This window comes from Notolepis coatsorum (genome assembly GCF_963971535.1).
Source record: "Notolepis coatsorum genome assembly, chromosome: 7".
Taxonomy (NCBI): Eukaryota; Metazoa; Chordata; class Actinopteri; order Aulopiformes; family Paralepididae; genus Notolepis; species Notolepis coatsorum.
In genome coordinates, this window is record NC_140171.1 from 90,531,230 (window position 1) to 90,556,237 (window position 25,008).

General features: G+C 45.4%; 1 protein-coding gene across 1 annotated transcript in view; it reads right to left on the reverse strand.

Annotated features, from left to right (window-relative positions):
* The window catches only part of LOC311231694 (solute carrier family 22 member 7-like), a gene marked incomplete at both ends in the record, with an annotated part of 142,872 nt that extends 118,480 nt beyond the window's left edge, over window positions 1–24,392 (reverse strand). Inside the window, 5 exons of the mRNA XM_084318322.1 lie at window positions 878–1,001; window positions 9,596–9,764; window positions 12,318–12,472; window positions 23,665–23,768; window positions 24,024–24,392. Of these exons, the coding sequence (XP_084174448.1) occupies window positions 878–1,001; window positions 9,596–9,764; window positions 12,318–12,472; window positions 23,665–23,768; window positions 24,024–24,392 (921 nt within the window). The remainder of the gene's footprint in view (window positions 1–877; window positions 1,002–9,595; window positions 9,765–12,317; window positions 12,473–23,664; window positions 23,769–24,023) is intronic.
* Window positions 24,393–25,008: the final 616 nt, after the last annotated feature.

The window sequence follows — 25,008 nt, forward strand, 5'->3', positions numbered from 1 at the left end:
GTATCGCGACTCCGAGCGCCGTATATGACGTGCATTATTTTATTTAGGACAAAGTAAATCTATAGGCTCAATATGAGTTTAGTTCTATTATTATACATTTCAAAAGCCCCCTCTAGGAAAACGAAGCACAGAAACGTAACTAGACTGTGAGAATCATTTCAGGAAACGAGCTGTCACTTCTTTGCGGGGGCGTGGCCATGGTTCATCCGGCTAACTTGAACTTAACCCTGCTCTCGACCAGGCTCAAACTTTTTGATCTGTTGTCATGGTGATTTAGACAATCCAGCTTCGGGGAATGGGAAGGTCCGGCTTAAGTCAGACTTGACCGAAAGTTATCCGGCTAACTCAGTTATCCAGGTACGGGGAACGGGGCCCAGATTCAAATGTATTGTTATGATACAGCACAAGTACAATACACCATCCAACCAGAGTGGATAAAGAAATGCTCCAGAAATTAATATGCATAGGGAAAGGCTTAGCGAGTCAGCGCACACACACAAAAGAATACACGCACACACACACTGTATACGTTTGAAATGAATCGTTCCAGAAAAGTAGGCTTCTATTATTCGAATTACCTGTTTTAATGGGTATCATAGTAGTAAGTCCTACTGTAGAACATGACATATTAGCATGCCATCTGATTTATTAATGCCAATACTGGACGACAAGCGCAATAGGCACTTGAGAAGTGTAAATGATGGATTAGTCAGTAACAGTTCACGTCGGACTGTTTAGCTCAAAGGAGCCCTGGCGGTGTGAAATGGGTAAGAGAGGAAATTGGTATCTACCTTCTTGTCCAACTCTGGAGAAGACTGTAAGCGCATTTCCCATAATGTTGGTTGTGTTCCTTTAAGCCTTAGACCATCAACTTTACCTCTGTATCTAATTTGGACGAGTCTTCGTATTTTCCATTCATTTTAGCACACTGAATCAGGTACTTCTGGGCCTGCTCCACCTCACCGTTAACCAGAAGCCATCTTGCAGACTCTGGAATCCACCTTCAAAGAGAGATGGAACATCTACTAAATGTTTTGTAGTAGGCCACAATGTAATGATGATTATAGCTTGATTTCATAGAAGAAGGACAATTGTAATAAACCCTATATGACCAGGGTGCGAACCATGGGGCAGCTCGGTGAGCCATTGGATCCCCTAGATCAGACATCAGCTCCCCTGAAAACATGATTTGTGAATTTTTGGGGGGTCTCTAAATTACTGAAAATAAATGCTATTTTTGCCATGCATTTCTCATTTTTCTGTAATTTTCTGTATCATCATCGTGTATAATAAATACAATTTGGCTATTTTGATGTATGATTAATGATTTGCGCACTAATTCACACCGTAATATGGCAACATGCATGCTATTCTTGCAATTACCATTCGGAGCCTGGCGGTGCTGCAACCTGCAGGCACGCACAAATCAAACTTGACCCACGTTTTAACCTGTGAGTGACAGTGATAGTTTGACAGGTAATCACTCAGGATAATGTCGAAATGAAAAATCCAACAAGTAAGCCTTTTAACCAATTTTGGTTTCACGAAGATGGCGAAGCAGCCAATCGACTTGACAGAGCAGGAGGCGGGATCATCTACGTCTTCGATAGCAGACAAATTGACAGCTGGCGACGACGCTGTTACACCTGCTGCTGCTGCGGTGGCGCCGGTGGGGACTATTTCTCTGACAACGCCCGGTGGTACCGGCACCGGCGGTCGTATCAGAACAAATGGATAATTTTTTTTATCATGAAATGTGCTGTGCAAGCCCAGACCGTCCAGACAGCCGGACCACAAAACAACAACAAGTGAGTCTATTACAATATGTGTTCTGTAGTTACTGAAACTGATTGAATATATGACAAGATTCAAGAGGTTTATTTGTCACATACATACATACACAAGGCCTAGTATGTCGAGTACAGAAAGCGTCACAGTATCCTCCGACAGGAAAGAAAAATAATGAGCTCCCGGCCGCCTCTTCTTTAAAGGCGGCCCAAGAGCCCTTCCGCGTTTCTCTGATTGGCCGCGACGCCCCACGTGACAACGCTGCCGCGGAGCTCTGCCACGGCATTATGCAGCCCTAATCCCCCCTCTTTCAACATCGACGGTTAGCTCAACTCGCTCGCCGCCTTGCTGTGGAACCTGCGGTGCGTTGGTGACAAGTTCGAATCCCTTCAATTTTTTTTTTTTTTTTAACGTGCATTTCGCCGGTTAAGTTTAGGCATTGTTTTGGAGTTGGTTAAGGTTAGGGTTAAGTTTAGGCATTGTTTCGGAGTTGGTTAAGGTTAGGGTTAAGTTTAGGCATTGTTTCGGAGTTGGTTAAGGTTAGGGTTAAGTTTAGGCATTGTTTCGGAGTTGGTTAAGGTTAGGGTTAAGTTTAGGCATTGTTTCGGAGTTGGTTAAGGTTAGGGTTAAGTTTAGGCATTGTTTCGGAGTTGGTTAAGGTTAGAGTTGGTCGCAGAGCATGGCAATAGAATGCAGCCTATTTCCGCTCTGCTGCTCCGCTCCGTGGCAGACACGCGGCGGCGTTGTCACGTGGGGCGTCGCGGCCAATCAGAGAAACGCAGAAGGGCTCTTGGGCCGCCTCAATAGTAGAGGCCTCCCGGCCAGTGGCGGCCGGCCGATAGTGGGCGCTAGAGCGCCGCCCTCCCTGGTTAAAAGAAGAAGAAGAAAGAATTATTTGCGTGAGGAGGAAGTAGCCTATTCATCCCCCAGCCGGCGCCTAGCCCCCTCCACTCCGTTTTTATGGGCACTCATTTCTGCTCCGCCGTAATTGCGCAACTCACAGGGAAAAATGCAAATACGTATAAATAAATACGTACGTACAACATAGCGCTGTCAAATACGATACCAGAGGGCGCTTGCTCGAGTGCCCGATGTAGTCACTATTGGCTGAGAGTGGCACGTGACATCGCGTCCCCAGACGTTGGGCTCTGGGCTCTGCAGATTATGCTAATCGAGGGGCTACTAGGAAATAGTAGTTGTCGGAAATTGATAATAATCACAAGATACTGTACATTCAGACAGTGTTGGATCTAACTAAATAGATTTATATGGACAAGTTCAAGCCTGGAGTCTGGACCACAAAGCTTCTCGAAGGGTAGGCTATACTCTGTCTTAGCTGGTTCGACAACAAACAACAACACGCTATAATGGCTAGCTGGATGCAGTCTGGACAGTGGATATACATCAACAGTCTGGGACAGTGGACATATACACTTTATCAAGCCCTCCTGGACCACGTTTCAACTAAACAAAGTCTCTCTCTCTCTCTCTCTCTCTCTCTCTCTCTCTCTCTCTCTCTCATCTGAGCGATGCTGTGTTGTTGTACGAACTAATTAATTTTGCCGCGGGTGGGGCATAATCAACCAGACAATGAATGGTAACTTGTTTAAAATGACAAGATATACATATGTGTTTATTATTGGATTGATCAGAGAGAGAGTGGAGTTTCTTTTGGATTTAAAATAAGTGGATTATGGCTTGTTCAATATCTCACCCAGTCTATGTTTGAATGAATGAATGAATGAATGAATGAACACTTAATTTAACAGATTGCAGAATGGGTACAATACAGTACGGCTCAATACACACAATTGTTAAGGGGATGCAGACCAGAGAAAGATGTTTGTCTTGTTTACATCAGGGTCCCCCATTTTCAATTCATATCGATAGTTTAATAGCTAGCCTTGACTCGTTTAACAATATGCAAAATATGTGTACAGCCCTGTACTCATACTGAAGTTATTCTTGGTATATACTACACATACTACTAGGTCTGATTGTGTAACGAATCGATTCCACGTCGCGTTGTGTGAGTGAGAGAGAGAGAGAAAGAGAGAGAGAGAGAAAGAGAGAGAAGGAGAGATAGAGGGGGATACTAATTAATTTAATGTAAAGTGCTACAGAGGGTTGTGCGAACAGCCCAGAGCATCAGTGATTGTGAGCGTCCCTCCATCCACGATATTATACAATGGGCAGAGTGTCAGCAAAGCCTGCAGGATTTTTAAGGACCCCAGCCACCCCAACCACAAACTGTTTTTTGGCAGACCCCGGATCAGTTTTTCTCCAAGGGTAGTCAGACCTATGAACAAATAACACTAAGGGAAAGCCCCACCCTTGCTACTTTTATAGGTCAACTCAAACAATGGCTGAAGACCAACCAGTCATGTGACCACATGTGATATATGTCTCTAGCCACTAGTATTTTTGTGTATTGCTGCTATGTATTTTCTAGTGAATTGCTGCTACTTATTTGTACATTTCTTACTATTTTATATATCCTGTCTTTATGTTTGGGGAAAACGGATGGAAATTAGCCTTGTGCTAAATCCGGACATTTTTACACTCTTACCATGTAGGTGACTGTATCTGCTTCATGTTCACTGTGTTCATAAATTTAGCATTGTCCCATCCAAATAAACACATAAAGTAAAGTAAAGTAAGTAATGACCGGCTAAAGGTTTGTGACTGACATAACCAGTGCTACTGACCTGCACACAATACTGATCTGCACACAATACTGACCTGCACACAATACTGATCTGCACACAATACTGACTTGCACACACACTTTTTTTGGGGGTATTTCTATGCTGCAAAATCTTTAAATCTTATATTGCTTCTATATCTATAATCTATATCGCTTCTTTTGTACGACTTCTACTGTTCTGTAAAGTAACTCAGAACCATATCCTGTAAAGTAACTCAGAACCATATCCTGTAAAGTAACTATTTCAGTGGAGCCCAACATAAAAAGAAGAAAACTGCCATCATGGAGGGCCCCTATGTGCCATACCCTGGGTACGCTTTCACTAAAAAAATTATATTCTGCTATGCCAAAATTATGTTTTCTGTTTTCTTTTGCTTCCGTCAGTCAGTTGATTTTAAAATATACATATAGAGGGGGGCATGTCAAGGCAGCATAGGGTGAGGTTGTGTTTCAGCTAGGCTCCCCAAAGTACGTTCTTTTATCATACTTGTACCCATTAGTCTTTATTTTATTTAATTTTTTTGTACAGTATTTTGTTAGATACATCGAGTTTACACGTTTTTGAGCATTGGAGATGGCAGCTAAACGTTCGGTGACTCGGGGGGGAACGACGCCGTCTGCTAGCGTGTCTCCCTCAGTTGAACTGAGTGACACGAGCCTGCTGGAGACTATCGGCAGGCTAATAGCTAACGCTGTGGTTGAATCAGCCAGGACGCAAAAGGAGCTCTTCGAGAGCTTTGGACAAACGGTTACGTTGGAAATCAGGACAGCAATTGATTTGGTCATGGAGAGAGTAGATAGCTGAATTCAATGGCCACGGCTAACGCATCTTAAATAATATCCCTAACCGAAGAAACTTCCAAGCAGGCCGAGAGACTACTAATCCTGGAGGGGGCCTTGCTCAATAAGCGGTCGGAGGTGGCCGGGATGCAAGCTACGATCTGTGAGATGCAGTCCAGGGAGAGACGTCTCAACATCCGTATTGTGGGAGTCCCGGAGGGATCTGAAGGGAGCCGTCTCGTGGACTCCATGCCCGGCTTGTTACAGCAGATTGTGGGCCTTGACATTCTGGCCGCCCCTCCATTGTGTGAGACGGCCTACAGAACTGGCCCGGCGAGGTCCGACAAGAACCAGGTGCCTAGACCCATCATTGCGAGGCTTCACAGTCTACGCACGAAGGAGCTGATTATGCGGGCGGCCTGCTCCAGGAGGGAGCAATTACACCTTGGTGATGAAGAGCTTTGAAAGGCTCATTCTACCTCAGCTACAGAGGGAGGTTAGTGGGCACACAGACCCACTCCAGTTTGCATACAAGCAGCAGAGAGGTGTGGATGATGCAATGATAACCCTGCTGCATCACACCTACACACAGCTGGAGAAGCCCAAGTCCTTTGTCAGGATAGTATTCGTGGACTTCTCAAGTGCATTCAACACCGTGCAACCTCATCTGATGGGACAGAAACTCCTCCGGATGAATGTCAAACCCCACCTCATACTGCTCATTCTCTCCTTCCTCACAAATAGACACCAGACTGTTAGATTCAACGGCAACTACAGCTCCAACAGAACGGTATCCACCGGGGCACCCCAGGGAACTGTCATCTCACCAGTCCTGTTCACTCTGTACACCGACGACTGAGATGCTCTTCATCAAATACTCTGATGACACAGTCATCGTTGACACCACCAACTCCAATGACCGCATCATTGGAGAAATGAACAGGTTCGCAGAGTGGTGTAAGAACAATTTCCTGGACCTAAACCCCAGCAAAAAAAAGGAACTGCTGGTGGACTTCAGGCGTGACCCCACAACTCCCCCAGCTCTGGAGATAAATGGCCAGAAAATTTAGCGCGTTGAGGAGTATAAATATCTTGGCACCACCATCGACCATAAGCTCACCTTCAAGACCAACACAGATAACATCCACTCTAAGTGCCAACAGCGACTGTTCTTCCTCAGGAAGATGAGGAAGCTTCAGGTCCGACCATCAATCCTGCAGGCTTTCTACAACTCCTTTGTGGAATCGATAATGTCCTTTAACATCACATCATGGTTTGGAGTGATGCGTGCCATCAACCGGAAACCTCTCGACAGGGTCGTTAAGATCAGCGGCAAGATAATTGGGAAGGACCAGGAGCCACTCAGCAGCATCTACAAGAAACGTACAGTTAAAAAGGCCTCCCAAATAGTTGAAGATAACACACACACCCTTCACACCCATTAAAAACGAATGCCCTCAGGCCGTCGATACAGAGCTTCATCATTGAACAAAAGGGGCTTAGGTAGCTTCGTGCCAATCAGACTGCTGAACACCTAGGTCTGGTGGAGGCCGGACTGCCCTATATATATAGTGGTGAGTGTCTATGTATTGTGACTGTATGTTTGTCTTTCAACCACTGCACAAATGAAGTTCCGAAAGGAAAATAAAGTAATTTGAAGTTTAAAGTTTTGAAGTAAAGTGGCCATTTTCGAGGACTTCACGCCCAATGTTCTAGCGCAGAGAGGGGAATATCGAGAGGTCATGTCCCTGTTGTGGAAGTTGAGCCTCCGCCCAACTTTGCTATTCCCAGCCAGGCTTTCAGTGAAAATGAAGGGAGAAGAACACTGTCAGTTATGGTCGCTAATAATGGCGGATAAATGGTGGATAAGTATGTGAAGATAGCTGACAGCTAGCTCAAGCTATAGCTGGACAATTACGTTGAATGACACTGTGTGCTATCGTAACAGGCTAGGCTAACCTAGGTTTGTTTAACCAAGCTAGCTGGACAATTGCTAAATGCTACACGTGCACATTCAAGCTAACTGGACATATGAGCGATTAGACACAACAGGTATGTGGAATGACACTGTGTGCCATCACAACAGGCTAAGCTGGTCTTATATTTATTTAATAATTTTTTTTTGTTAAATTAAGCTAGCTGGTCAATTGCTGGAGTGCTGCACGTGTCCATGTGAGCTAACTGAACACGGCCATGTGTGGGAATTACACTATGCTCCGTCACATCAAGCTAACCTTGTGTGCGCAGGACTCCATGTGCTCATTCAAGCTAGCCGTTCTTTCGCCCTGACTGGGCATGCGCGGGAATTGCCGTGATTTAATGCGGCCGATGTTAGTCGGCCTGACATACCGGCTGCGAAACTATTGACGGTGACTGTTGATGTTAAATGTTTGGATTACTCTGTTTTATATCTTTTTGCTGCTTATTCAATATTTTCCACAATGTTTCAGCTAAGAGGCCTGTTCACTGGTGTTGTTGTTTTGGTATTTGGCCTACGTTTAATGTGGGCCACAGTGTATAATAATGTTGTGCTTATGCGGTTGTACTGAGGTTATATCAGTACTTTGTGTTTTTTGTTTATGTTGCTTTTATTTTTATAAGGAATTACGGTTATCTCCAACCAATGTGCCTAGATAGATGTACGGTGAGATGCTCGGTTTATCTTAGTCACTCTAACCAGAGAATGTACTGGGGAATGCACTGCATTACTTAAGGACTAATGGGGGGTTAATAGAGGGGGGAGCAATGATGGGATAGCCTTAGGAACCTATGACTCCAGTGGGAGGTGGTAAGTATGTGAAGCCAAGCCTTATGGTTGGCGGATCAATATGTTGTTGGCCTCATACGATAATTGCCTTTTTTTTTTTATATATTTCTGCCTAACTGTACTCTCCTCACACTGCTGCATCGCCCTGGCTTAGTGCCTATGTCCTCGGCCAGTCAGAACACTTGTTACCCCCCATCTGCCTAACTCACTCGTATGACTTGTGACTGACTTCCGAGGCTCTTTTCCAACAATCTTGGAGGGTGACTTGGGCGATCAGTCGTATGAGGCTAACGATATTAGAAGGGGAGGGGGGGGCATGGTTGATAGAGTTAACACAATCTGCGCCGGAAACGAGTTAACTCGCTATTGCCCGCCATGCGTTCAGAGCCAGAAATGAGTTAACTCGTTTTTGGGATCGTTATTTCGTTTATTCGCTATATCTATTCATAATTCATAGCTACAGCCTCTGGTATAGCCTTCAGACCCTGTCTGAGCTGGCAGACGGTCAACACCGCCCTCTACTGCCTGGCGGAGCTATTGCATCTCATTGAAAATGGGCTGGTGTGTTTTAAGAGCCGATCTGAGCCGGGCGGGCAGGGTTTAAATACTCAGGCGAGCCAGTTCTATACAACGATGGCATCGAACAGTAACCCCGCCCGCCCGTCATTGTGAAACGGTCGGTAGTGTGGTACGGACCTCCACAAGCAGTATTTTGAATTGAATTTTTTGGATTATTTCTTTTGCATTACGTCAGATACAAGGTAAGAACATTATATATAAATTTGATCGTTGATCTGATATTTATTTCTACTGCGATCACAGCTATCTGTGTGGACCATGTTGTGCTTATTACCGTTGACTGCGGGGGGGGCCGGGGGGGGGGCGAGCGCCCGCTACGACGGTAATTTCATGTATGCACGATGAGCTATAATAATGATAATCTAGCGTTGATTTCAGGATGATTAGATAATCAGCCGAAAAATTACAACGTGATGACTGGATTACAGTAAAATGCCTTTTTCTCGTCTTTTTCCTGGAATTACTGAAGCGCACCCAAACCATACTCTATTCAAAACGGTCTAAAACGGCAATGTACGGATGAAAAAACAATCTGTCTCAGGCATGTTGACTGGAAGCAACTCACTGAGACTCGACGGTGTTATTAGACCCATAGATATAATATAAGATATATTTTAAGCACTCGCAAATGTCGCAGTCTAAAACTATATCCATTGAATAAAGACCTGGCGATGAAGGGTGATCAGCGCCCCCTGCTGCTGGCGGTCAATGTGTTAAAGGGGGGGGGGTTAGGTGATATAATGGTGAGGGGGGGGTCTGGGTATAATTTGTATTTTGTATTTGTTTTTTTGTCAGGTTTTGGGTCTGTTTGTTGTTTTTGTTGTCTTGTCATTATTGTTGTTATTGTTGTTGTCAATGTTGCAAAAAATAAATAAAGAATTGATAAAAAATATATATATATACATATAAAACATTTCCTTCAAGTTCCCCTGGCCATAGATCTACATGTAGTAGCCTGTCTATGTCTATCTTACCACCAGGAGATGATGGCGGCGATGCAGGGTGCCGTCACCACCAACACCAGATGCCTCCAGTCTCTTATGCAGTAGGCCAGCAAGGCCAGGAGCATGTTCCCCACACTCCATGCTACACTGATGATGGTCCCGGTGAAGGTGCGGTGCTTAATGTCTATCCACTCAATACCTGCAGAAAAGAAAGATATTATACCAACAATCACATGCTTTCGAGCAACACTGTTGTTACAAAGGGTCAGATTAAACCGAATATATATATTTATTGCTTGAGATCCCTTGTATAATATTTGTATATCGTTTGATATCCCTTGTATATTCTTTGTATATATACACGGAATATCCCTTTACCTGGGTACAAACCAGACCATAATATTCGCTCTCCTATTGGACAGCGACCCCTAGGCGCCAACGACCATACCCCCAATGGCAAGTTCAAAGGCAACGCCAAGGCATGTCTCAACATGTCCAGGTTTGCGCAGTAATACAAGACAGAACTGAGGTTGGCACTAGATAATTCACCTTACGTATAAATACGGCGTAGGTGGATACAGCAGCACTTAGCACTAAAACGTTGATGCCTTCACCACGAGACAACGTGTAGTGAAGTGGGCAACTTTGCCTCTGAATAGAGCCTTGAGAACCGCGTGCGAATATATTGCTAAAGTGTCAGAGTTTAACGCAGTATCGTTGAGTTCGACTTATTCTAATGTGAAGTAATAGTCTATCATTTATAGTGTATCGTGCGGCTACCGTTCTTCAGTGACCAGCATTACCACCGGTTCGTCGTGTATATAGCTAGTGCACTTATCCAGGCTGGGCGGCCTAAACTCGTGCCACCACCCGAGGAGTCCTAGACGAGAACCGTTGGATATGTACACCGGAGAACCTACACCGGCGAATGCAGAACCTTTTCTGGTTGGATTATATTGCTTTGGTACCGTGACTGCTGGAGCAGAGAACCGTCTACCCCACTATCGTGTGGGATCTACCCCAGTGAGGAGCATCCCTCGAGCCCGCCTCTAGGAGGAGGCTGGCTAGCTTTCATCCATGCTGTCGGGCATACTGGATTATAGCTGTTGCTTTGTCTACCGATCAAGGGAGTACTGCACTGGTTCCTGTATCTGGAACCTCGTTATTCCTCGTTGACCCAGACTTTGCACCCGAACATTCCTCTACCCTGCCGGCTTACACCCGGAGGGAACCCCCCCAGTGTCTCCAGCTGGTACTAGTGTGCCTTATGTAATTGCTATGCTACAGGTGGCGTCAGTTTAGACCCATCTTACTATTCTCATTGACTTACGCTCTTGACCTACTTTACATGTGTTCTTCGCCTTACAAGCGCGAGTATAATTCTCAATCTGTAACTTAACGTTGCTTGCTCTGATAATAATAAATATCTTCTAAATAGAACTTTATGTGTCATTGCTGTATTCTTGTGTGGGTGTTCACCATATATATTCATGTACTGTATGGCCAGTAATTAAAGTACATAACTAAGTAGTGGTTTAATAATACCATACTCTCAATACAGTCAGGGAATTGTACCCCTCAGTTACAACTGTACTTAATCTTATTGTACTTATTTTATGCCTATTCTTATGTCTGCACTTTCTAAATTGCACTACTTTTATTGTCTTTTTATACCTATTCTTATGTCTGCACTTTATGCATTGCTTTTATTCTGTCAACTGTATGCACATTTTATGCCTATGTTAAAGGAACACTCCAACATTTTGGGGAATTAGCTTATTTGCCATCTACCCACTATACACAGACTTGGCTGACAGGAGGAGCATGTTCAGTGCTAGGCTCACACTACCCAAATGCAGCACTGAACGGCACAGGAAGTCCTTCATTCCAACAGCCATCAGACTATACAATGCATCACTGTGCCTCACTGCATCACTGTCGGCCTGGGGAGGGTGTAGAACTACCACATGCCTCCTCTGATACATTATGGAGTCGCCAGCTGCTTCTCTTCACCTGACAGCAAGGAGTTTTCCTGGGAGAACGTGTGCAGAGGTTCACGCTATTTCCCCCAGATCCCCTCCCTGCTGAACAGGCGCCCCGACCGACCAGTAGGAGTCGCAGTTTACAACGACCAGGACACATACCCCACCGGCTTCCCACCTGCTAACACTGCCAATTGTGTTAGTAGGGACGACTGACCAAGCCGGAGGTACCACTGACAACTGGATTCGATCCCAGAGTAGGCGAGTGCTTAGTCCACTGTGATACCCAGCCGCCCCCACGTTACTTGTTTTTTTAAGCAAGATGAAGACAGAAGAGCAGGCCAATGTTCTGATGCATGAACCAATGTATGTTTTATAAGAGTGACCAGGAGTAAGTGTTTAATACAGTTTAATAACCTGTACATTGCATATTACTACTAAATTATATAGTATATTACTATATTACTTTACTGTTTGCACTCTGGTTGGATGCCAAACTTATTTTCGTTGTGCTGTACTTGTGCTGTATAATGACAATACATTTAAATCTAATCTAATCTAATCTACAAAACTACTTTTTTGTCATTGTCGGGACAGATATTGGCGTGTAAGTGACAATCATTGTTCTATCATCTCCTCTTGACAGGTCCAACAGTATGCATAATGCTTATGAAGGTCCATACGACATTTAGGTGGGACAATGTTGACATACACTGGTCTAATTCCTCTGCTGCAGGAACCAATATGTAAGGATATAATGAGGTTCCTACTCAAGGCAAGGGTAGTGATGCTCATTCCGGTCAAGGCGACACCGCAGAGTGTCCTGGTCACGGCGAACATGGTGTAGGAGGTGGAGAGGGCCAGTATGACTCCAAACACGGCACTGGCAGTATAAGATACCAGGATCATGGGTTTACGACCAAACCTGCAATACAGGAGCAACATGTCAGCTGACACCAGTATCAGTATCATGGTAACATGATGGTCATTTCAGTTTTACCATGTTACCGGCAGGTAACGTAGGGGGCCCCCCTGAGTATAAAAAAGAACAAAGGGGGAAAAAGCGAGGATTGAAGTTGGTTTGCATCAATAATGGTCTATTTTCAGACTTTAACTTAAATGCATTATGAGCACTTTCAGCATTATCATCATCATCATCATTGTAATTCAAGATAGGATTAATCCAAACAATTCCCCTAATTAAAAACCGAAGTGATCTGTGTCTCCTTTCACACCCCAGGTCTGACGTGAGATGTCCATGGTGCTAAAGGAGCAAAAAGCGCAAGGGGAATCGTTAAGCTTGCATGTCAGTCGGCAATTGAAACGGGTGAAACATAGCTAAGGCTGCCACTGTCTTTATCTCCTCCCAAAGTGATTGGATCCAGTCACACTGCCAGAAGACATGCATGATGGTGCTCGTGGTGTTTCAAATAAACTTTAGAAGCAATGTGGGACATTCCATGGGGGCAATGGTGATGCTTGGACAAATGTCTTAAAAACAGTTAATTTACATTTACATTTAGTCATTTAGCTGACGCTTTTAACCAAAATGACTTACAAATTGTGAACAACAAGTCAGCAGGAGGGGTACCTCTCTGGCAGCTAAGGCATAGTAGTATAGACATAATTAGCATGGTGGGTAGTAGTAACATAGTACATAGTGGTAAGGTACATAATAGTAAAAGACAGTAAGTAAGTAAGTAAGTAAGTAAGTAAGTAAGTAAGTAAGTAAGTAAGTAAGTAAGTAAGTAAGTAAGTAAGTAAGTAAGTAAGTAAGTAAGTAAGTAAGTAAGTAAGTAAGTAAGTAAGTAAGTAAGTAAGTAAGTAAGTAAGTAAGTAAGGAAAGAAGTAAGTAAGTAAGTAAGTAATATTGGGCAAACCAGGGCCCTCATTCATCAACGTGACTTAGAAAATGTTCTATTTCCACACGTAAGCACAGAATTTAGAAGTTGTGCACGCACAGAAATATTGGGATTTATCAACCGTGCGTACGCAGGTTCTATGCTCCTCCGTGTTGATAAATACCTCTTTGTTCTACCGTCAATGCTTGTGCATGATTATCCATATATGGTCATGAAAGTGATGAAACACCCCCCATGGGATGTGAAATAATGGACTGACCCGAGCGGAACTCTGAGAAACTTCACGGAGATTGTTCACTGCTGTCGAACCAAGAAGACACAACGCGTGTTATGGGATAAATAAAAGGCGGACTTGTACACGGTGATGTCAGATATCAACGGCTCCCTAAGACCATTGCTGCAATTCTGCCTGGACAGCTCAAAATACTAATAAAGACCGTTCGTTGACCACTGTTTGGCGTTGGTGGTGTGTCATTATAACCGTGCTGTAATATGAATGCCTTTATTAGTTGTGTTCGATTGGCTATATGATTTCTAGAGGCATCTATTTTGTTGTCGGTATTACCGACAACAAAATAGATGCCTCTAAAAATCATATACTATTAGGTAGCCTATATGAATTACATATAATAGCAGCCATAGCCTACATTATGCAACAGTAACGTTAGGTTATGACTATAACCAAGTTCTGTTAGTTAGGGGCGATGCTTGGCATCGCTACTGCACTATCTCGCGTACGTGCACGCGTACTGAATAAACCACAAATGTACCTCTAATACCAGTATTAGTCTGACCACACCCCTCATCAGCTTACCTTCATAAGCAGGTGTGTGGTCACCTGCTCTCCTCCTTCCCAAGCTTTCACCACAAGGTGAGGACAAGGGCTGCAGCGGCCGTCCGATGCCAAGCATCGCCCCTAACTAACAGAACTTGGTTATAGTCATAACCTAACGTTCTGTATCGTTAGTGGCTTAGCTTGGCATCGCTACTGCACAAGGGAGGCCAAGCGGAGCCACTTGGCTGACAAATACACCCCGCTGACAGCCCCCCAAAACCATCAGAACAGGGAGGGCCGAGCCCCCCCGACCCCCCCTAATGGAGGGTAGCCCCCCTATTAGGGACGTCACGGGAGGGCGACGGACCCGACCGTGCGAAGAGGCACTCAAGCAACTCAACGCACAGGGTGAGCAGACCGTGGCTTGACCCCACGACTACACACACGCACAACCCGCATGCCACCCGGGAACGAACGGAGGAACAACCTCATTACTGCCCCCAGAATCACGGGGTCAAGGGCAAACCCAACCCCGTGGCAAGGCCGTAGCAGCGGAGCACGAAGGAAGACCCAGACCCACCAAAAGGACTGGACTCCCTAGAATGGGGGCCCGGAGAAGTCCATGATGCCAGCATCAAGACCCCACCAGGTGGGCACGTAGTGCCCCGCCCCCCACATCGCCAGCGTATTCGGACAAAGGCCCCTCAGTTACTGCACCTGGTATTCCCAGGCGGAACCAACCAGGCCAGAACCTGCCCAGCTTCCGAGATCGGACGAGATCGGGCGTGTTCAGGTCGGTATGGCCGTAAGCCGAGCGGGCCCCGTCCCCCCAATAGTACACCGCCTGGCACACTGACCCTGCAGAATAGGCAGTCAGCATGGCCGTAAGCACACAAAAAAGGTTAACCAACGGAAGCAGGCAGCGCACCGGGGAAAAAAACCAGGCAACAGGCTGTTAACCCTAGCCTGGAGACTGCGGACGAGACAGGCGCCAGAGGGGACAGCTGAACACAGCCGCCCCGGCGGAAGGAGCGTAAGCTGGCGGTGTTGCATGACCAAGCCTCCATTCAACAACCCCCACCCAGAGGGGTCGAGGCAGAGAAGGCTGACACGATTGGCAGACGTCATGAACGTGCAGGGGCACCCTCAACCGGTGAACCCGGGAGTTGACACTGCTCCAACACACCAGGGAATCAACCACCTCGGTGTTACCCAATGCGGTGGTTGTTCCTATAACCCCTCAAGAAAAAACTCCAAAACACACCTGCGGGTATACACCGGCTATACCGCAGTACAAGTGTTTCAGTTTCCAAAAAGGGTTAACCCAGGCCTACGGGTCGCAAACATCACTTCGGACCGGGCCTGGCGGTACGGGAAGCACAGGGTCACCAGAGGAGGTCAAAAAACCACCCCCACAGGCCCCTCTTCGCCATGCGTGAGAGAGGAGCGAAAAATAATGGAGAACCAGCCCCTAAGCACACCGTACCTGGTATTCCCCGGCGGTCTCCCAACCAAGTACTAACCAGGACCAACCTGTGTAGCGGCCGAGATCCGACGAGATCGAGCGCGTACAGAATGGCATGGCTGTAAGCCATGACGACAGTGCTGAGTAAAAACATACCCAACCAGGGTCTCCATAGCGCTTAACCCTGTGACACCCAGACCGACCTGGCATTTTTCCCCCTGAAAAAAGCCCAAGTCCCTCAGGGTACCAGAACAGCAGATCTGCATCCCCGGCGGACAACGGGTTCAACCGATCTGGACCAGCGTGACCAGAACCAGTCCCGTGCCCTAACCACGCCGACATGCCTACTCCAGGAGAAGGGCAGATATGCGTGTTGATCTTAACATGAAAAGAAGGCGCCACCCAGACGTTCGGACGAACCGCGCCTGGTGGCCCACCCCAAGGGCGTGAGACCCCACTACATATGTTCAGATCCATCCCGTCATCATCCCCCAGACATGAACGAGAATCCGTCGACAACCCACCCAGGTCATGGGATGTGGTCGCCGGAAGAGGAAAAACCCCCATCTCAGTTGCTTTATAAAAACGCTGTTTCAACCACAAGCAACCAAGGCGTGCCAGTCAATCGCCTGTTTACAGCGAGCTAGCACTATACGTGCGTCGGGACACACCCCCATCAATGAACAGGCTATTTAGACCTGTCATTGAATCCCCAAGGCGCCCAGGGGAACGACAAGAGGGGTGTGACACTCCCTAACTCCAACACTTCTGGAATAGAAAGAAGGGAGCATCAACAGTATGTATCCCAGTCTACACAGCCGGGGTAAAAAACGTTCACATTTTTACATCCCACCACCCTCCCATAGGAAAGAGACGGGGATCCCCAGAGAGACTTCCCACGCGAGCTGTACAGATTGAAAAGAATATATTGCACCTTGAGCCATGTAAAAAACTGGTTTTAGGGCCTCCGGGGAAGAGGCACCGAACCCATACACACTCAATAAACGAATTGAATCGAATATACATACAATAGAAAAGGACCCTTCTAGAGGGTCCACTCACTTTGACAATCTGAGGAGGAAGGCTCTGTACTCTGATGGAGGCTTCCTCACATGGAAGAAGGAGTCCGAACTCACAGAAGGCCTGAGTAGGCGCTTGGTGAGGAGGAGCCCTGACCACCCCCCCTGAAAACAGATCCATCACATGGACCTGAACAGCACACGGAAGTCCTACCAACAGAGACGCGCACGGTGACGTACTCTATGGCGGGGGAATTCCTGCGGTGCACACGCCCAATATACCAGGCCGTGGGACCAGGAACTCCCTCCCCCCCCCCCCCCCCCCCCCCCCCCGTAACGTGCCGAACCGCCACGTGACGGGAACCTTGAAGGACAGGGGGTGTACCCCTGACCGACAGAACAATGGGGAGAGGAAAGGTTACCAGTTCACCCCTTTACGACCCCACACCCATGATACGACGTAACGACAAAAAGAGAATATGACACAGTCATAGTCAGCTCTATGAAGCGTTTCACAGCTCCACACAGCGCATGAGCTAACCTGCTATCTGATTTTTACTAAGGAAAAACACAGAATAGAGAAGGCTCTAAGAACCCCGGTCCAACATACACATGTGCTTCTGTGGCCAGTACAACCCAGTTGTAGGTCACATGACACACACAACCCATCATCACCTACAAAAAATGGCAAAAACACTCAACAGAGGAACGCCGTTTTTTTCACAATGAGAGAATACATCATTCTTGATTAGTATCGACCACAGGCCTTGCTAAGCACACATGACAGCAACCAAACCAATTTCCCTTTAGGAAATAAGTTTCTCCAGCAGATTTAGCACAACCTCAGCAATCAAGCTAAGAGTCACATCGTATCCCTACCACACAAAAGACACAATTAATGCACAACATGTCTGATAGGAGGTGATAAAGTCCCCAGGGAACCGGGGGGGGAAAAACACAATCCTCCTATTTTACCCTCAATACGGCCAGTTAAAACAGGAAAACCTGTTAATGTGTGAACTCACTGTTCATTGTCATTACAGTCTGAGAAAGAACATTCTTTTACTCACTTGTCACCAAGCATAGCTTCATAGGTTAGTTGCCTTAGTAGTGAGTACACGGTACACATAAACACCATGATGTTTCTCACACAACAACCAGATCAATACATCACGATCTGCACGGAGAAGCTAACTGCCAGTGACAAAAACAGCTCACACACAACCCGCAACGTATCCCAAATGTATTGCAACAACACACGTTTTGGGAAAAAACACCGTTTATCCACAATACATTTAGCAAAGTAAAACCAGAAGACGTGTTATGAGGTCTGGCCAACCCCGTACCTACCCGGAACGCAGATCAGCGAAGTGCAGTCAAACTCACAAGACACCGTAGAACACAGCCGTCCTGTGTTGTTCGACCCGGGCAGCGTCGCCGCTCCACCAGTCGCTACAGTCCTCTTTGTTGACGCAATCCCCGTCTAGGCTCAGGTAGGGTCGACGAACATCCCGTCAAGGATGACGTCGTGGTCAAGAGTGTAAAACATGTTAAAATCAAAGCACGTTCAACAGAATAGCATCAAGCTAACGGCTGCTCCAACCGTTCGGGTGCTATTGCCTCCGCTCGCGAGACGCCGGTCTAACGACGCACGCGATCAGAAGCGAGCTCCCGGCGGCGCGCGAGAAGCGAAGCTACCCCGCGCCAGGCCACTGACCGGCTAACCGTAAGCTATGAACATGTAAACAATGACATAACACTCACCCAGACAGGCCGCCGTTCTGAACCCTCCTCACTTTTTAAGAGAAAAGAGAAAACAAGACGTCAACACCGCTTCACAACGGATGAACACTACACAACAACAACCACCAAACACACATAGCACACACATCCACACGCACACACTCACTTTAAACAAACACACTGTAGCACCCACTACACACACTTTATAGCACACACCCACTTTAAACAAACACACTGTAGCACCCACTCCCCACACTTTATATTTATGGATGAAGGATTGCACTACAACTCGTACACCTTACTGTAAATTGTACCTAAAATTGTACCTCATCCCATTTCTGCTTTGCACTAGATAGTACTGTACATTAGTACACTGCATAGTATTGTGTATTGTATATTATATGGTAACTCAGAACATTGTACATATGTCTATACCGAACAACTGTGACCTCATTCTTCTTCTAAATTCATGCTATATTATGTTATTATGTTATTTGATACTATCTTGTCTAGCACAGTCTCTGGAGCGTAACAGTAAGAAGCATTTTGTATGAAAGTATTCTGTACTTCTGTATGACAACTATTAAAGAACTTGAACTTGAACATTACCACGTCCGGCGGAATCAGCACAGTACCAACTGGCCTGTATAGCTGACTTTGAACATGAATCTGCCGCTATCGCACATTACATGCACATATCCCCTCGTGAAGGAATACTCTCATTTGGATATGAAAGATGGGGTCTTAACACGGTGACAGAGAGAATCCACTCGTCCAGAACACACAGGGATCACCAGTGTCAATGGTCGCGGCCCACTAGTTAAAACTATAATGGTCGCCAGATCAAGGCCTTCTGTCGCCTAGGCGGCTAAACAAAGGACCCTAGCCTGGGGCCGGTTTCCATAAACTTTGTCAAGTAGCCCCCATAGCACTAACAGACAAGTGGAGCCCGCCAGCAAACACTACTCACCCAACCTGGAACGCACCGCTCCTCACAACAGCGGCATGTCCGACAGTTCAGCTGTGGCCTGACAGGTTTCACCCCAACAAACACAGCAAGGAACTGCAGTTGAGAAGCATGCAGCGGCGTGCTCCCAATACGAAAAACCGGTGGAGGGTTTTTAGAATGATCATCATCTTCTAGACACTCCAGTACGAAGACAATATCGCCGTATCTTCTCGAAAATAGTGAGAGAGAAAATAAAGATATGATGTCAACGTATCCTTGTTTCCCAAGCTGTTCCTAATCCAATTTCTTCCATCATGGTGTCAAGTGTGGGGATCTACCGAGGCACCTCTTCCTTGTGGTGAAAGCGAGAAGGAGGAGAGCAGGTGACCACACACCTGCTTATGAAGGTAAGCTGATGAGGGGTGTGGTCAGACTAATACTGGTATTAGAGGTACATTTGTGGTTTATTCAGTACGCGTGCACGTACGCGAGATAGTGCAGTAGCGATGCCAAGCTAAGCCACTAACGATACAGAACTTGCGCATACCAGTGTATGCGACGGACCAGTGTATACCTTATATCATATCATATTCATATAATAGTTTACTCTATCAGCATACCAGCATGTAATATGTTCTTTGTTAGAACTCAACTCGTTATTATTTTGCACATAGATTGCAGAAATACGGGAACGTTTTGATTTACATTAAAAGGCTTTGACATTGTAAAACTAAATACGTGGAATTCTGTAAGCATAATACAAGTCATATCACCCACACGATATGCTCTGTGTCCAGAGCATGTATGCTTTTCATTCATTTAAGACACATTATTGCAAGGGTTTTGTAATACACATACACCCTGGTGTCATTGCAATGCGTTTTTTATTCTTTCTTATACAGTAAAAAGGGGGAAGAACACTATATCGTGGGTGTTCATATGACTTGTATTCTGCTTACAGCTTCGAAATTCCACTTGTTTCGTTTAACGTAAAGCCTTTTAAATATAATCAAAACGTTCCCGTGTTTCTGCGGTCTGTGCGCAAAATAATAACGAGTTGAGCTACGCGGAGCGCAGTCAGTCAGTACACCCCGTATATTCCGATAACGCTATATAAACCATGCTGCATTCATTCTGAGAGAAAGATCTATTATTCCAAATGCTATTTATAGGGTTTTGACCATAATCACACTACTGTTGCTATTTTACAATGAACTATGATGAATTACGGTTCATACAGAACATGCCAGTGTTGAAACTAATGCACAGAAGCTCATTTCCTTGTTGTAATAATATATTCTACCAACGGGCGCCAGGTACGCATGGTCCGAGCTGTGCGTAAATATAAGCACGAAGTCAAGTTCAAGTTGAAATTGATGAATCCCACACTCTGCTTAGAAATGGTCGTACGCACAGGTTAAGCACATATCTGTGCGTAAGACACGTTGATGAATGAGGGCCCAGGAATCCCTATTTTTATCACATGGCTACAGAGGTGGATACTGCGTTTCCTTGACCTTCTCGGATGGAAGATTAGCTCACAGTTGCCACGTTTCATGAATGAAGCTCTTGTTCAGGTCCTTGCATTATGAACTGAGTTATAAACTGGGGTTTACTTGTTAGAAACAAACACAGCAGACATAAACTGTCCATGAACTGTTGTTCTTCTAAAATGAACATTTCAAACTGAACCAGTTTGCATCGCACCGCAGGGGCCTTAACACTTTCACGGCCAACAACATATATATACGTGTTTGTGCGCCAACCGTTAACTCAATGGAGGCCAAACCTGAGATAAGTCGGGTTAACTCGCCAGCGGTTGGGCGCCAGACCAGAGATTTCTTGGGTTTTGGTAGTTTATTCCTTTATTGGATATTTGTATTCATTATTCATCCAGGGACCTTGGCGTTACCATAGGGAATGAGTCTGATCCAGCTAGACGGCGGTATCAAGCACTCTTTGTAACCTTGTATCTTGTATCATGGCCAAATGTCTCCGGGCTCACTTTTCTTTGTCGAGCGATTGGAGCAGTTCTCCCGGTTCCATTGAAGCGCGTCAAATATCCCCAATCAATATGTTGTGGTGGGTTATGCCGTGGACCAAATGGACATCGGATGTACCAGATGGCGATCAAACAATTGGAATATTATTTTTGGAATACTCCCGATCACAGGTAAGGACTATCTGACGTAAATTTTTGCTTGATCATGCAATGCTTTTATACCGATCGGACTGATAAGCGTTTTTAGTGTTCAATACGAAAGCCGTTACTGGCAATCAAATAATCAGAAACTACCCCCCCCCCCCCTCATGCATTCATGATGAAACATAATACCTATGATATAGATTTGATTTGGGAATAGTAGCGTGTACAGGCAAGAAATGGCAACGTTTATAGTAGGATTCACGTATAAGGCTTTCGGGAATTACCCCAGACCGCTCTAAAACCATACTTATACCACGGTATAACACGGAAAAATGTATTCTTTTTCACATATTGAACGATAGATAGGTGATGTCAAATGGGCCATAGTATTGTATCCATAATATAGAATATAGTTATAGCTCTACAAACAAGGTGACGCACTCCTATCTTTTAAAGCATGGCCTTGCTATGATGGGCCCCGTCTAATAGCTGGCGCTGAATGAGTTAAGGGCCAAATAACGTATATATACGTTTTTGGATAGTTTTTCCTTTTTTTCAATTTTAATATTCTATTCAATGTCACGGACCTGTATGTTGCCGTTAAAAGGAATACTGGGACCCAGAGGGTGCAGTACCGGCCAGATCCTCATAGGTGGCAGTATCGAGAGTGCAGTAAACCCTGTTCCAGACCGTGTGTTACATTTAAATCCCTCCAGGCGCAGAATGTACAGAAAGTACAGGGAAGCCTAGAGGTTCACTTGATCACATTGAAAAGTTCTCCCGGTTCCATTGAAGCACGTCAAATATCCCCGATCCATGTGTTGTGCCGGATTATGGACCAGATTGCGATCAAACAATTGGAATATTCTTTTTGGAATAGCCCCGGTCAAAGGTAAGGACTATCTGACGTAAATTCCAGATTGATCGTACAATGTTTTCATACTGATCTAGCTGATCAGCGTGTGTAGTGTTCACAACGAATGCCGTTACTGGCAATCAAAGCATCAGAAACGACCCCCCTCCCCCCCTTTCATACATTCATGATGAAACATAATGCCTATTATATACATTTGATTTGTTAATAGTAGCGTGTCCAGGGATGAAACGCCAATGCTTTTAGTATAACTCAGCTTCCCAGGAATTAACCCGGACCACTCCGAAACGACTTATATTCACCACAGGATAACGCACGAACGGATTCATGAAAACATTTATTCTTTTTTGCATCTTGGACAGCAGATAGTTACTGTAAAATGACCATAGTATTGTATCCATAGCTATAATATAGAATATAGATATAGCTCTACAAACAAGGTGATGCATCGCTATCTTTAAAGCATGGCCTAGCTAGAACAGGATGAGGAAAATGCCCGGCCCTGAAAGAGTTAGGTTCAGGGGGTCCGTTTCAACATTGAATATGGGCCCTTGTCTATTTCTTTATGAATTATAAAGGACATAACCTACATTTCAATGCAACATTAACCGTGAAAGGATTAACCTTCTGTAGTGTGGTAGTGAAAAGTGAACCTTCTGTAGTGTGGCAGTGAAAGGGCTAACCCTTTTGTCGTGTGGCAGTGAAAGGGTTAACCCTTTTGTAGTGTGGTAGTGAAAGGGTTAAAAACAGCAGCAGCAATCACGTTATAACAAGCTGTAAATATGTTTTATCTAACAGCAGTCACATGTTCATAACAAGCTGTAAATATGTTTTATCTAACAGCAGTCACATGTTATAACAAGCTGTAAATATGTTTTATCTAACAGCAGTCACATGTTCAGTGAAAGGGTTAACCTTTTTGTAGCGTGGTAGTGAAAGGGTTAAAAACAGCAGCAGCAATCACATGTTATAACAAGCTGTAAATATGTTTTATCTAACAGCAGTCACATGTTCATAACAAGCTGTAAATATGTTTTATCTAAATGTGGCCCTGATTCATTTTCTCAGTTTGACTTCAGAAATAGGAGAGGGTAACATGAGTCGCTATTGAAACAAAGTGTATTGTTGCCCGTCAAATCTATTATTTGTTAGTTTACTGTGCTATGGGCCAAATCTCTGTAACATTCTGCATAATTGATTACCATGACTGCAAATTTGTTCACTTTGAGATTCTGATGTCGTGAACCTGTTATGAAATGTGAAACGTAATAATACATAACTTACTTGTCTGAGAGCTGGCCAAATAAAATTGCACCAAGTGTGACCCCACCAAAAAAGAAAGTGGCCAGGGCTTGGTTCAGCTTTCTGTTGTCACATACTAAATCCCACTGCGGAGAGAATGACACAAATTAAATAAAGCATAAATTCTGAATGTGTCTCTGGATATAGCCAGCATGAAGCTCAACACATAATACCTCCACCAATAGCCATCAGCCCAAATGCACTGCATGACTGATTGAGAGATGTTCATTATTTAATTTTTTTAAACAGATAACACAGATAACACATAAACGTGATTCCACACAGGACACAGTTTTTGATTAAGGAATTTCAATAATTAGTACAGATTACTGGCTCCATACCTGTGTGGCAGTAGATGAACTAAACTGTGAGTGGTCATAAACCCAGCCATCTGGGCAAGGCACCACCATGGAGACATTGGTTTGGTTGACTTGGCTGGGATCAAGGGTCAGCAGAGTTGCGTAGGCCGTGCAGGAGCTGAGGGAACCGTCGTCTTCACGGGGGATCCTGAGGGCCAGCGTCTCCGGATCGGGCAGGGTACCGCTGTCCTCCGTCCCCAGGGCACAGTGGTGGGGCGGGGTGGCTGAGATGAAGTTGTGGAGGAGGAAGTGGAGGGGGAGGATGACCCGGGGCAGACACAGCAGGTGCAGAACCAGGAACTGGAACTTGGAGAAGCCACCGACATCGTCCAAGACCTCGTCGAACCTCATCCTGACAGGAGAGTGCGTCTGGTATCGCTGCTTATGATGTGTCAAGCTCTGCAAAAGTCTCGTTCTGTAAAGGCAGAAGTCAAGCTCTGCAAAAGTCAAGCTCTGCAAAAGTCAAGCTCTGCTAAAGTCAAACTCTGCAACAGTGGAGCGCTGATTTCCTCCTCCCTGTTCTCTCTCTTTATCCGTCTTTATGTCAGATAACAGGTTGACTTTTGACACACTTTTCACTGCCGTTGGTCCGATTCGATTGAACCCTTCTCCTCCGTTCTCTTAACTGCTCGTTCTCGCTGCTGTGGCTCTCCGTCTCTCTCCGATTCCCTACAAGCATGAGCTCTCTCTTTGGGAGAACACCACGATGAAGAGGTGCTTGTGTGTGTTTTTGCATGCATGCATGTGTGTTTGTGTGTGACGACCTCCACCCCACACCCCTGTGGATAAGGCCAATACTGCTCCTCAATGGATTTCATCAGCCTGCCTTCGGTCACACCGGCCCATGGGAACTTAAGGCTACGTTCACACTGCAGGCCCAATATTTTTTTTGTTCATGTGACTTGTGTCTGAGTCTTTCATGACCTTGTGAGCAGCACAAATCACATGTTATCTGATCTTTTCCATT